Raw genomic sequence first — 13,351 nt, 5'->3', positions numbered from 1 at the left:
TGCTTGTTCACAGCCTTGTACAAACATTAATGAACCAACATAAACAGTCATTTTCATAATGTAGCTTAATATAATACAGTATTGTGAACCTTGCTTCACCTTTGTATACTCAAGGGATTGTAATTTATATCCTTCTGCATGTGTAATGAAGGCTGCACCCAGCATTTACCCTTTCCAATTCATCCATTTCCTGTGGCTTTCCTATGAAAAGGGAGAACAGCTTTGATTTTAGACAGAGCTCCAAAAAGCTCAGGCCATAATTTGGCTGGCTGGCTTCCAAGTTCCTCAGTGGTGCCAGTTTGCTCCAGGCTTCCTCTGGTGCTGTTTCATTGCAGCATTTGCTGGATAGAGCAGGGGACAGGAGTGGTAGTTTCTGCACATCTGGAGCTACCACTGGCATTGCACCGGAAGACATAAAAACCCACCTGCATTTCCAAAGTGCAGGCCTGCTACATTGTCTTGCATGCAAAATGCTGTCTGTCTTGTGCTTGCTTTACTTTCAAAATGCTAAAATGATCCTTTTGCCTTGAGTTAAAATTGTGAGCATCTATTTTGACAGCATGACTTCAAACAGCGGTATTTCAGATGTTAAAAAGTGTGTGCTTTCAGGACTTGCAAGGACCAGGAGCAAGTGAATGTGAAATTAGCAAATTGGAACAAAGGCAGCAAAATACTGAAGGACTCGAGTCAGGTTTGAGCAGAGAGTGCAGAGTGAGGGCCAGTTCTTCCAGTTGTTGACAGTGTCCTTATAGACAGCTGCAAGAAGAAAAAATCTCCTGCTGCTTTGCCTACTACTGCAAACTAAGGTAGGGAATTGTCAATTTATTTTACTGCTAAGAGACTACAGATTTCTCCATTGGCTAAATGTGATGATTTGAGCAGAAATAATTTAAGCTTTCACCCTACAGTTTGTAGAGGGGAGATGTGTGCCTGACAGCTGATAGAGTTAAACGTTCGCAGCTTAAAGGTGTGGATCCTCAACGCTTCTGACAAGCAAATGGGAGTTGAATTATTTACGTTACGGAGTGCAGATGTCTGGCTGTTAGTCTGATTGTTCATCATTGCTCAGTGAGCACCTGTGTTCAGACATTGCATCATAAATACTGCAAAACGAATATGTAATCTTATATTCCTTGAATATGACTCTGACTCACAACCGCATAATGACGTGCACGACAGCCATATTGCTATATTGTATTAGTTGCCATGTTTAGGGGAATGATGGCTGAACCCAACTATTCCTGTATATGAGAGATTTCTCTACTTAATAGAAAATGTAGATAGTATGTAGGATACTCTGAAAGTAATGCCTTCTATTTATTTCTATGAAAACTGTGACAGACATGTAAAGAACCAGGTCTTAGAATTGAAAACAGGGACCTTGCATAACAGTATAAAACTGATGGTCATCCTTTTGGGTACCTTTACTTTGTCAAGGCTGCAGGTAGCTTGGGAAGGCACAGAATAGGAGAGGAAATGGAGAAAGCATCACAAAGAAGCAGACAGGTGCACCTGAAAGCCTAGAAGCAATTTGCACATGTGGGGGCATGGGGAGTGGAGCAAACACTTGCCATGCTTCAAACACACGCATGCTGCTACTGTGTCCTCCAGGTAATCCCTGAAACAAGCACTGCATCTTCAATACCTTAAGCCTTTCCTGGCAAGTCAGACCCATTGGTGCCTGCGTGGGCAGAGCTGCCCCAAGGAGAGCCTTTCACTCCTACCAAGAGCTGATCTGGGTCTCAGTGCCTTGTGCTGTGTTCAAAGCAGCACAGCGATGCAGCAGGCGCTACCCAGGGAGCTTGGATGCTTTCTGATGAGCATACTCTCTGGGGTTCTGCTGATGACTTTACAGCTCTGCTGGGCCAGCACAAGGCTGCTAGCAGGATGCAGGGCAGGTGCTGCCTGCCTGTATCTGGCTGTGGTCCAGATGGAGCCAGCAGGGGCTGCAGCCTTGCTCTGAAGCACAGTGACAGTGCAACAGAACCCTGCTGCAGAGTTGCTGACAGAAACCAGAGTGGAGCACAGCTACACGTGTTCTGTAATTCCTGAGGAAGACCTGTTTACATAAAGGAGTTCTATAACAAGCCCAGGTAAATCTGCAGCAATACATCAACAAAACATTAATACGGTCAAATTTAAACTGATGGAAGAAGGGCAGAGGGATTTATTTCCAAACTTTAGAAAGACATGTTGCCATCAGCCTAAGACTGCTCTAGGGCTATTGCCATTGATCAAGCTCACCAGCAGACAAATGTTCCAAAGGCTATTTTAGCATCTCAACTAGAAAGGATTGCAGTGTCCTAAATCAGCAGAGAAAACTGCATGATATACAGAGAGAGGCTGGTAAGGCAGATGTCATCCTGAGATGCTCCAAGGGAAATGGATGCCTTGGTCTTGATCAGCACTGTGCAGGATGGAGTCATCTGTTGCCAGTCATGCCCCTGATCTGCAGAGACTAACACAGCCCTGGGATGCCAAATTTCGCTGCAGAGGTTCTTCTGCTTCCTCTGTATAGATGTCAGCTACACCTGTACAAGTTTCCACAACGTGGTGAATGTCAGCTCTGTGTCTGAAGCCTTCTTCTGTAACTAAAGCACATCGAAGAGAGTATTCTACAGCTTCCAAGCTAAAGATGGTACTTCAAGAAACAGGACGTATTCTATAGATAGGTAGGATTCCATGGAAACTACAACAGATACAAAGAGTACAGTAACGTAGTTTGACAGAGCAAAACCTATAGAAAGCTGTTTTTTCGTCATAGTTACCGTTAGCTATGTATTTTTGCCACTGAATGAATGATCATTTCTAAGCCAGCCATTTGGGTGTTGACAAGAAGCCTACAGCAAATGGAAAACACAGTTTTGTTGTCGAAGGCAGGAAATACAAGAAAAAAATGAAGTTACTCTAGCAGTTTAAATCCTGCAAAAGAAATGTAAGGAGTATCTTACGTATGACAGCATCAACAGTAAATTAACAACTCAGCAGACAAGGACCTACTATATCAAGAAGTGGGTTAGGATTAGGTTTCGGCTTATAATCAAAGCAATGAAGGCTAATATTGAACTGTTGGAATTAGCAAATTTTGTGATGCTTAATGTGGGAATAGAGTTAGTATATTTCCCAGGATGGAAATGGTCACAGTAACTTCAGAGGGGGAAGCACGTAGAACAGTAGATGATGTCCACCCCTTCATTCTGAACAGGCTAGCGCATGACTATTGGCTGCAAATATATTTAATAAAATACTGATTTGTGTGTTCTTAATTATTTGTTAGCAGTGGTTTCAGGAAAGGGAGTGGCAAAATTAAAAGTTACCAGCAAGAGATGGCATTGTTCACCCATTTGAAGAAACTTGCTAATCAAGTCACTGGAATAGAAGAATGTCACAATAATTTACGTTGAAAGGCATCTCCTGGAGTCCATCTAATTAGATCAGGTTACCCAAGGTTGTGTCCAGTCTGGTCTTGAACAGCTCCAAGGATGGGTTATACAACCAGTCTAGACAAACTGTTTCAATATTTAATCATCTTTTGGTAAAGAAAAAAAATTCTTAGATCTAATAGGAATTTTATGTGTTCTGACTTGTCCATGGCCTATTCTCCTACTGTTGTGCACCTCTGAGAAGAGTCCGGCTCTGGCTACTTTGTGGCTTAGGAGAGGAAACAGTTCAAGTTGTTTTGCAGTGGCCAGGGACAGAGATAACAAGTGGAGTGGAAGTCATCAGCTCTGGGGATTTCCAACAATCTGGAAGTGACTGCTCAGTAGGTATATACTGCTCAGCCTTAATATGAATTACCTACATCAATCACTGGTGAGATGCCCCCGTAAGAAGGAAAATGTATTCTTGTAATGTACTGGCATAGGAATTTCCAGGGGTTCTCCTGAAGCGTGATTTAAATCGTACTAAAGATGAAATTAGAATGGGACAAGAACGAAGAAGGGACATGAAAAAGATTGTGGGGAATAGAGAGGAGTAAGACAGCTTTTTTTTTCTCTCTTTTTTGTCCAGATAGGTGAAATGAAGACTTTGAAAGGCATCTAACCTTTCTTCTTTAAGTACATTAGCGCCATTAGTATAAATGGGAAAGGATAAATAAATGAGAAAGGATAAAAAGACTTACTTTCATGTTGAAAACATTTTTCTAAGTGAGGCTTTTGAGCAGGCTTGGGTAAAAGCAGTTGTAAAAATATGTGAAAGAAGAACAAATCCTCACTGTGGCATGGGAACTCTACAGCGGTAGCCTTTTTCTGAATACACTACTTGTTTTTTCTGGGTAGACATTCTGTTCAGGAGGAGTTAGCCTGGCATTTCAGGACACTTGGTTGCAAGGCAAGCTTGCTCATGAATTTCTATGGAGAGAGTGCAAGATAAAAATATAGTAGCCCACAGCAAGAAACATCTGTGAAAGAAATTGTGTAACATTTACTTAGTTATCCTGGGACTTTGTGCTTTCCAAGCCAGGTCTGTCTTATCCTTAAGCAGTTGCAGTATCATGACTAAATAAAAATAACCATTTTCATAGAAAGTAAATTATTGTTTTTTTTTTCCCAATAAGTTGTTTAATTTAGCAACATTCTATGCCCTTACAAGCAATTTAAACCACATGATGAAACTGTGAGTTGAATTAGTGCTTGTTAATCCCCGTAAGACTTTTGCTTTAGACACCCTGGTTCTAAAACAAGCTCAAATTAAATTGAATTCCAGCTGAGAGTCAGTTCTGATGTTTCTATTTCTGAAGTCATGATTTGAAGTTCTCAGTTGTTACAACATTTTTGTATTTTATATTTAATTTAGAAACTCTGAATAGAGGTGAAAAATTGGATATAGTGCTGTGAGAACACGCTGAAAAAGAAAGATATTCTGGTGTAAAATAACAGGTTAGTGATAAATGTATCAGGAGTAACAGAGTGGGATTAGATGGAGCACAGAAATATCAATAAGCAAATGGATGAGTGGCAGCAGGTGACATTGAAGCTCAAATTAAGCAAAACATGGAAATATTAAAGGGATATTTATGAGTGGTTTTTGTTTTGTTTTTGAATAAGAGAGCATTAAGGTGGTTATCAATAGAATAGTTACTTCTATCATTTAAAAATCAAAAGCGGACAGAAAATAGTAGTGCTAGTGAGAAGTTGCATGAGGAATGATTTGGAGAGGCATATGCTGCTAAAAGAGAAACAGAAGCTGCCTGCTCATAAAGAGGATGTCTGACAGAGAATCAACTGATGTTTACATCAAGGTCAGTCACTGGCAGTGACTGCAGTGTCTAAGTTTTTAGATAAAAAGTCTTTCTCCCTAGATTGATCCTTAGGTGTATTTTTACTGAATTAATGGAACTGCACCCTGGGTTGAATGAGCCCCTGTTGTTTTGATTTAGATCAGATTTTGCCTAGCAAAGCACAGCATTATTGTATTTTGCATCACTGGAAGAATTTCTAATGTGCAAAGGTAAAAATAATGGGATACCTGCTGCATTTCATCTCATCTTTCAGCTTAAACACAGACTTCCAAAAGCTAGTCAGTGATTTTGCTTCTGGAATTATGTGTTGGGATGCATGATGTTGTCCAAAGAACATACTGGATAAATCCGTACATATTTGCCAACTTCCCGAACAAAACTTTCATCATTTTTATGTAATGTAGTTGTGCGTATGATCACAGCTACTACTGAACTGTTTCTAATTGCTTTTTCAGCTGGTAACATGTACAAACAAGTGTTTGATGTTTGGAGAAAGGAGTCCTTTTGAAAAATGAAATCTGGAGCTGTAGCATTGTTGTATTGGGAAAAGGTGGAAGCAAGGAGATCAACAGCGCTGCAGCTTTCATGTACCTGCTTTCATCTTCACACTGACGACTTTTGACACAAGGGAAGGGAACCTGTTTATAGGGAAGAGATGCACATTTTCTAAAACTAATTGGCTGAGTTTGTATAATCAGAAATAATTCAGCAATACACGTGAGAACTTATCCAGATTAAGCCAGATGCATAATGCAATATGTTACTTAAAGATCTGTTGGCAGGAGGAATTTCCTTAACCAGCTTTCCTTCTGAATTTGTGGCCCAAATCTGAAGTCCTTAATCCGGTAAAGCTAAATGCATGATTTTTTTGTCTTTGACAAAGCATTATAGGACTTTGCCCTATAAGATAAAGAGATAAAAGGCTTTTTAGTAAAAAGAAAAAGGAAACTCACTGTTATGATAAATGTTCTGATAAGGTGTATATACTGTTGATCAAGAAAATCATTAGGCTCGATATCTAAGTTTTTACTCAGTGTCAGTATGTGGATAACAGTTGCTGACAGTTTGTAGGTGGATAGAACAATATGAAAGCTGTTCTTTGGTATACAATCAGTGTGATTATTCTTCCCTGTGTGTAGGGCTCTATGCTTGCCCCTTTTGAACCTTGTAAGGTTCATCTCTGCTCGCCTTTCCAGCCTGTTGTGTTAAGACAGATCAGGAAGACTCCTGGCTTTTTCTAGCAGGTTTTCCTGTCCTCCAGATGCGTTGTGAGTTCAACAAATTCAGTTTTTCTGTTCCCTGAAGACTCTTATCTCACCCTATGACATGAGCTGGAGCCCGCTATGCCACCCTTTAGCATCACTTGCTGGCTCCTTACCCAGTCTTCCCAAGCTTTCTGAAGTGCTGGATTGAACGTTATTATAAGTAGCCCCTGGAGCCACAGGGGTGTTGGGCATTGGGATGCATGCTGTTTGCCCAGAACTGGTGTTGTGGCAGAGCTCTTCACAGAGTGAGGCTGAACCCTTTGGGGCGTATTTCTGTTTTTCATGGTGAGATGTCTTTCTGAATGCTAATCACCAACTATTTTAATGTCTGCTGAGGGACTTAGCTCAAGGGGAGCAAAATGATTATGATAACAATTTGAAAAGAGTACAAAGGCCACATTTTTAGCAAAGCAGTTGGCTTGTTTTACATTAAACATGCCCTCAAGTTCCATATTTATTTTTAACATATTCCTTCTGCAGTTTTTCATACTCAACAGTGATTTCTCCTTTCTGTATAGCAACCACTCAGGTTTCCTTGTCCCAAGCAGAGCTGTCAATCTTAAAGATTAAATTGGCATCATCCTTTCCCCAGCTCCAGCTGTCCTTGGCTTTCTTCAAGTTTTTGCCAGTGCAATCTCCTTATAGTGCACCATATAAATACAGAATATATGTATTTTAAATCTATACTGGTTTTGTTTCCTTTGGATTGTACCCAGTCTATTACAGTGGTAAAAATTATGAGTTGGTTGTTGTGTTTGTTTTTTTTTTCCCGCATCCATGGAGGTATTTGCAGTGTATCAGAATGTTTTAAACTTTATAGTGCATTAATCTCCTTACGTCACCAAGGGAATTCTGAATATGGGTTTATAGTTAGAAATCTAAAGACTGCCCTTCTTTTAGAACTTTTTGTCATGATTGATAAACAAATTTGACTTTAAAGAAGAACATGCATAGAACGTGCATATGGGCCTGTTTTGAATTATGAGCAGAGTTGAAATGCAATGAATAAGAGTCAGTCTAAGTTAATCAACAAGAATCCTGGAATAATGAATGGCAACACCACTGGGGTGAATGTCTTTCTACTTTTAAGTCTGCATTGCTGATTCTATCTTCACCCCAGTGGGGTTTTTTCCAATTTATATTTCTTCCCAGAATATAACTTTGGTTTCTGACAAGCCTTTCTTTTTTCTTCTTTTTTTCTTTAAACAATTCTTCTATTTTAAATGTTAAAAGTGAAATATGCCAATAGGAGATTGTGACAGATTATATTCCCAGATGTTTTTCTGGCCCACTGGCCCATGTTATGAAAGGACCTCAATATGAAAGCAGAATGGGTTTGTGAATTTAGTCTTAGAACATTGTGTGTATGTTGTAGAAACGTGGATTTGGTACGTGTGTGGCTTGTAGATATATTCCAAAGATTTGTGTCATATTCATGCTATGTTTGAAAAGAAATAAGCTATATTTGACATAGCAGTGCTACAGAGGTCAGAGTATTCAGATAATTTTCTGTGAACTTTGTGTTTGCATGAAGAACCCGTTACCATCATTAAGCTCAATCCATTGTACACCAAGTACTACAGTAACAGATTGCTTGTTGTAATAGGCTGTGGTGTCTGACTGTAGTCCATATTTAGAACAGCTTAATTACAGGATTGTATCAATAAAACATGGGTTGTCTTTTTATTTAACTTCTTCTTTGTGGTTCTATGTCAAATAACACCAAGCGTGAGAATTTCTTTAACTTTATGAAAACACATTTAGTCCTGAAAAGGAACACGCTAGAGACTGTATATTTGAAGCTTGCATCCTGTGTTACAGAGGATGTGTGAGCAGAAACAATGTTGAGGCAGAGCAAACAGCTTCTTGTGCAAGATCTTGATCTCAGCAGTCTCACCATCACCTTGGGGACAATTCAAGATATATGGCTTTTTTTTTTTTTTCTGAGACTGATGTTTGCATAGCCCATCTGAGTATTCAACCTGAAACTTGTAATTTGTGTAATTTTTTTTTTTTTTTAACTAAATCTTTGTTTCACTCCATTATTCCATCTAACTCTAGTATTTTGTTTTAAAAATAGGAATGATTACCAAACCAACTAACTGATAGCCACTCTGTGCTTTTAAGTAACTGTTTGTTTTATTTGTTTTTCAGGTAAGTAGTGCTTGCGAGCTGTTTATCAACAGTTTATGGTAAGTGTATTTTATATTTAGGAAAGACTGAGGTTAAATTTGTTTTGTTCTGTAAGGGGGGGGATAATATGGAAGTTAGTCATGCAGTAAGATTTGTTTCAGGTGCTAGCCCATGCCCTGAATCCTCACAGATGTGGGTTTACGATGTTTTTCTCCTCATGGTATTACTCATCTATTGTGGGAAGAAATAAATATAAATAAATACTCAAAGCAGTATTTAAGGAAGTTGATGAAGGGATGTTTACTTCAAGCAAAACAAACGTTTCTGTTTTATTTTCAACTCCTCTCAACTATACTAATATTGGATGTATTTGTAACTAGAATAAATAAGAACCTCACCAGCAAATGCATTACATAAATCTTGGTGTCCTTGTAACTTTTTGAAGCCTTGTTGCAGGACATTTCCTAGACTCTCCTACTTATCCTGTGTCTGTGCCTTGATGAAGATAACATTAATGCTTACTTCTTACCTACCTCATTTAATTAATTGATGTCATTATGCCTCCTGAAAGATGCTAGTGTCAACATCCTTATTGTCCTGTTGGGGAACAAGTACAGTGAAGAGACTTGTCCCAGATCACTAGCAAGTCTCTGACAGGGCTTAGTATCCTCTGTGGGAGCACATACACTCTAAAATAAAACTGATTTTTCTAACATACATCATTTGTCCCATTAGTTTTAAGTCTTAATGTATTTACTTTTTGTCCATGCAGATTTTGATATTTAATTTGTCTATTCATAGCTTTTTTTTTTTTTTTTTTTTTTTTTTTTTTTTTTTTTACTTTCCAGCCTCTCCAGAGTCAGCTGTTATACTGTTGTACTGTGAGGTGTATAACAGCTTAGTGCTGCAATGTTTGAAATTTAATAAGTGTACAAGGGGTGTTTGTTCTTGTGGTAGGACTGACAGACTCTCAGCATTAGGCACAGTTGCTGTTTGAGCATTTGAAAAAAAAAGTCTTAATGTTTCTGTGTTTTTCCTCCTCATACTTTTAATTTTGTAGCAGGTTGTTGTTGTTGTTATTTCTAGACTGCATGCAATTCTTACTTCTTTTTTTCAACATCTATCTTCTCTTTGTAGGTCCTGTTTCTTGTCCTGGAGCATATTTATTTTGAATTCATATTATTATCTTCAACTGATGAACAATGCAGTCCTCCTTAGTCACAGAGGCTTTTTCCTTACCATACCGTGACAACACCTGTAAGTTTATGATCCAGTCTGTGTTTATTTTAAACTCTGCTCCTTCAAAGGTGTTTGTAATACCATGGCTGATTTAGATGATTTTGCTTGAATATATTTTCTTGTTTTACCACAGCATCTTCTCTAGAGGTTTCTTTTGCTTCTGTTGTTTTCTTTTTGTCATCTTTTGTAAAGTGTGTTGCCAGAGGTTTATTACTCTATGTCAACTATCATTTTCTTCCTAAAGATTTTTCTAGTGCATACTTCTGCATGTGCATGCAAAAGCAAAGTGGTTGTATCTAAACCAACAGGGATATAAGATGTTTGTGTCTGGACAGATATAGCAGACCTGGATGCAGAGCTGCATATTCTCTTTAGAAGACAAATCAGAATTCCTTCTGCCCCTTGAGACATCATTATCATATTGCGTCCCTATTCTCTCTGTTCTGTGCAAAGTTGTCTGGATTGCTGTATTTCTGTAATTTAAAGTTTTGACTGCATGTTACAGTGCTGGGGTGGCCAAATAAGGTGGCAGAATGGTTGCTTTTCATTTGGTTTCTCCTTTGTTCTACCCACTCTGGGGTGGGCAGCCCTCTCAGGAGCTTATCTTGTCAGAGTCTTGGCTCATGGTCCAGCTGCAGGGAAAGGCTTCAAGAGGTGATTTCCTAGATCTGATGGCTCAGCCATAGTGTCTCTACATTTACAATGAGTTTTAAAATATTCAGATGTATCCGGTGATTAGTTGTGAAAAATATGCTGTAGCTCTTCAAAATAATATTCCTTACTGTTGCTGAATATATTTCTGTAGGTTTTCCAAAATACTTATCATTTGAAATGAGATAAAAATAATGCTTAAAAATTTTCAAGAAATTTCTTGCATCTTGAGCTGCTTTTTGTTGTTGCAAATTATCTCAGCCAAAGAGAATGCCTTACGTGCATAAAAATTCCCAGAAAAGTAACTAGTGAATAGTTAATGAAAATATTTCTAGAGGTACTCTTATTTCCTTTTAACTAGGAGCTTCTATGCTGAAGCTGCTAAAAATTACTTCTTCAAACATACTCATAAAGCATTGTCATCTCTGAAAGTGTTTTTTACTTTCTATTCTGCATAAGCATATTAATTAAGGACAGGCATATTAATCAAGAGCATCTCTGTACTGTGGCCTGATATTGGGCACCGTTATGCATCTTCCTCGGACAGGCTTTCTGGCTGTGACAATGTGGGAGAAGAAGACCAGTCTATTCTAATTTCTGCTGGCAGCAGGAAGCAGCCACAATCACCTGTCCTTTCACTGTAAAATTTTGTGCACTGTTTATCTTTCCCGTTTTTCTTTAATATCTATTTTGCTGTTGTATTTTTTGCTATGGAACAGTATGAATTCTGGTCAGACATTTGGCTTCATGTTTCTCCCAAAATACTGTCACCATTACTCTTAATGCAGTGAGATTGAACATTAATGGAAATAATGGTCCTGTTTCTTTTGTCCCAGTAGTTTTACAGTACTTTTCTATGCAGTCAAGATTATATCTCCTACTGGCTTTATTTGGCAGGGATTTACTCCAATATAGTAGCAAAAACCATAAGCAGGTTGTTTCAATAGAAATAATTAAACTGAATCCAACACATTCCATTTCACATCTTATCTAAGTAGAGCAGCTAGATTATTAATATATTAAAATAACCATAAAATGCCAGTTCATCTCTGTGTAACTCCCTTTTAATACACATCCATTGTTATGTAATTCTTTCATTACTCTAGTTTCTTCAGTGAAAGAAAGAATAAAAATGGTGGCTGTCTGACGTACATTTCCATGACTCTATGTTCTTGATGAGTTACACTGTTACATTTATGTTTGGAAACCATAGTGTTAACTGACATTAAAACATGAACTTCAGTGTATGTGGCCACAAGACTTTTGCTAGCACTAATATATTAAATAAATTGTATTATTGAATGCCACGGTACATCTGTTTTTTTGGTTTTTTTGGGGTTTTTTTTTTTTTTTTGTGGGAGAAAACACAGCATTTCATTAGAGTTTACGTAAAACTCATGTAAACTGTGAAAGACATTTGAACTCATTTATAATAACTTAAAATATACTGACATTTTCTCTCTTGACCTTCAGTGTTTAAATGCAGTTTTTTTGTAGTCCACCTTCTCTACTGCTAAGCTTTTCTTGGCAGACTTTTACTAATACCATCAAACTGAAAAAATATCTGTAATAGTCTTGGGGTTTTTCTCAACATTTTTTGCTAGCTGCCTTGATGAATTTACATGAGAATTCATATGCAATCTTGGAAGTGTGAAAGGTGCTAACAGCAAAAGTAAATAACCTGCCTTTCTTAACATGGTTTGGTGGGATCGAGACTGTATTTCAACCTTAGTGTTCATATGACATCTTTGTGTTCTTTGTGATTCTTTTTGAAACTTCATGGTTATTCAAAACTTTCAAAAGGAACTATGAGTTTGCTTATAGTCTGGACAGTCACTAGGGATGAATCTCTCTCAAGCCCCCACTTTCACTAGGCTTTCTGAAAAGTTTGGGAAAAGACATGAGAGCGGAAAAGATATTTTATGTAGCAAGAAGACAAGGTACTAATTTCTAACATCCAAAAATTAAAAATCCTTCTTTCATATATGAGAGTAACTTTTGGAAAGATTGATCTGATAAATGTTTGTAAATATCTAAAGGGAGGTGGGGTTGGACTCAATGATCTCTTGAGGAGCCTTCCAACCCCTTTGATTCTGTGCTTCTGTTATTGACAGAATGGAAGAAAACAATCAGAGGTTTTGTTGTTTAGTAACTGTGGAAATGTAATAAATTACTAATGTTGTTTTAGTTATTCCAAGTATTTCATTTGGCAGCCTTTAAAGCTTACACAGTTTTGACTAGCAGAGATAAGCATGATTGGTTTCCTGAGAGTGGCAGGGTCTCAATCTGATATTTTTAAAGTTCCCAGTCATCAGATTAAAGGACGATGTGCCATTTAAAGGACGGTGCTAGTGGCAATTTCTCTGCTCTGTATCATCATCATGTCTTAGGAAACAGGTCTGAGGGTTCACATGTGGGTCCGTGAGAGGATGTTCCCATTTTATGTCATTCACCCTTCTCACTGTCTGCAAAACCTTTCCAAAAGGTTGCAGATTAATGCTAACATGCTAACTTCAGTAGTGACTTTGATGCTGGGTACTTGTCTACAGGCTGGATAGATACTGCCAAGGTGCATTTAATGAGCAGTCAGATATTTTGGAATTGTACTGGTGATTAAAATGGCTCATTGGGCCAGATTCACACTAGCACCTTACAGATGACATTTTGAAATTCTGTTCCTTTTTATCTTTTTTTTTTCTCATTTATTTATTTATTTATTTATTTTCTGTGTAATTTCTAATGCTTTTGAAACAACAGTCATTTTAGTAACTTCACTTTAAGGCTGAAAGCTACAAGTTGCAAACTAGAACCAACTGGTGTG

General features: G+C 38.0%; 1 protein-coding gene across 12 annotated transcripts in view; it reads left to right on the top strand.

The window, feature by feature from the left end:
- SMYD3 (SET and MYND domain containing 3) overlaps window positions 1-13,351 on the top strand; it is a 373,538-nt gene that overhangs the window by 172,332 nt on the left and 187,855 nt on the right. The window contains exons 1-3 of one of the 12 annotated variants that reach the window (XM_048934945.1): window positions 8,422-8,507; window positions 8,662-8,699; window positions 9,778-9,897. The exons of 7 other annotated variants lie outside the window; for them this stretch is intronic. Coding sequence is in view for 1 of the 5 variants with exons in the window: in XM_048934939.1 (XP_048790896.1) it covers window positions 8,697-8,699 (3 nt within the window). In the remaining 4 variants the exon portion in view is untranslated. Of the gene's footprint in view, window positions 1-8,421; window positions 8,508-8,661; window positions 8,700-9,777; window positions 9,898-13,351 lie in introns of those variants that run through there. 4 more of the 12 variants (XM_048934944.1, XM_048934941.1, XM_048934943.1 and 1 more) reach the window with 4 other exon arrangements.

Source organism: Lagopus muta, chromosome 2, assembly GCF_023343835.1.
Source record: "Lagopus muta isolate bLagMut1 chromosome 2, bLagMut1 primary, whole genome shotgun sequence".
In the NCBI taxonomy this organism is placed as follows: Eukaryota; Metazoa; Chordata; class Aves; order Galliformes; family Phasianidae; genus Lagopus; species Lagopus muta.
This window is presented reverse-complemented; position numbering and strand designations above follow the sequence as displayed.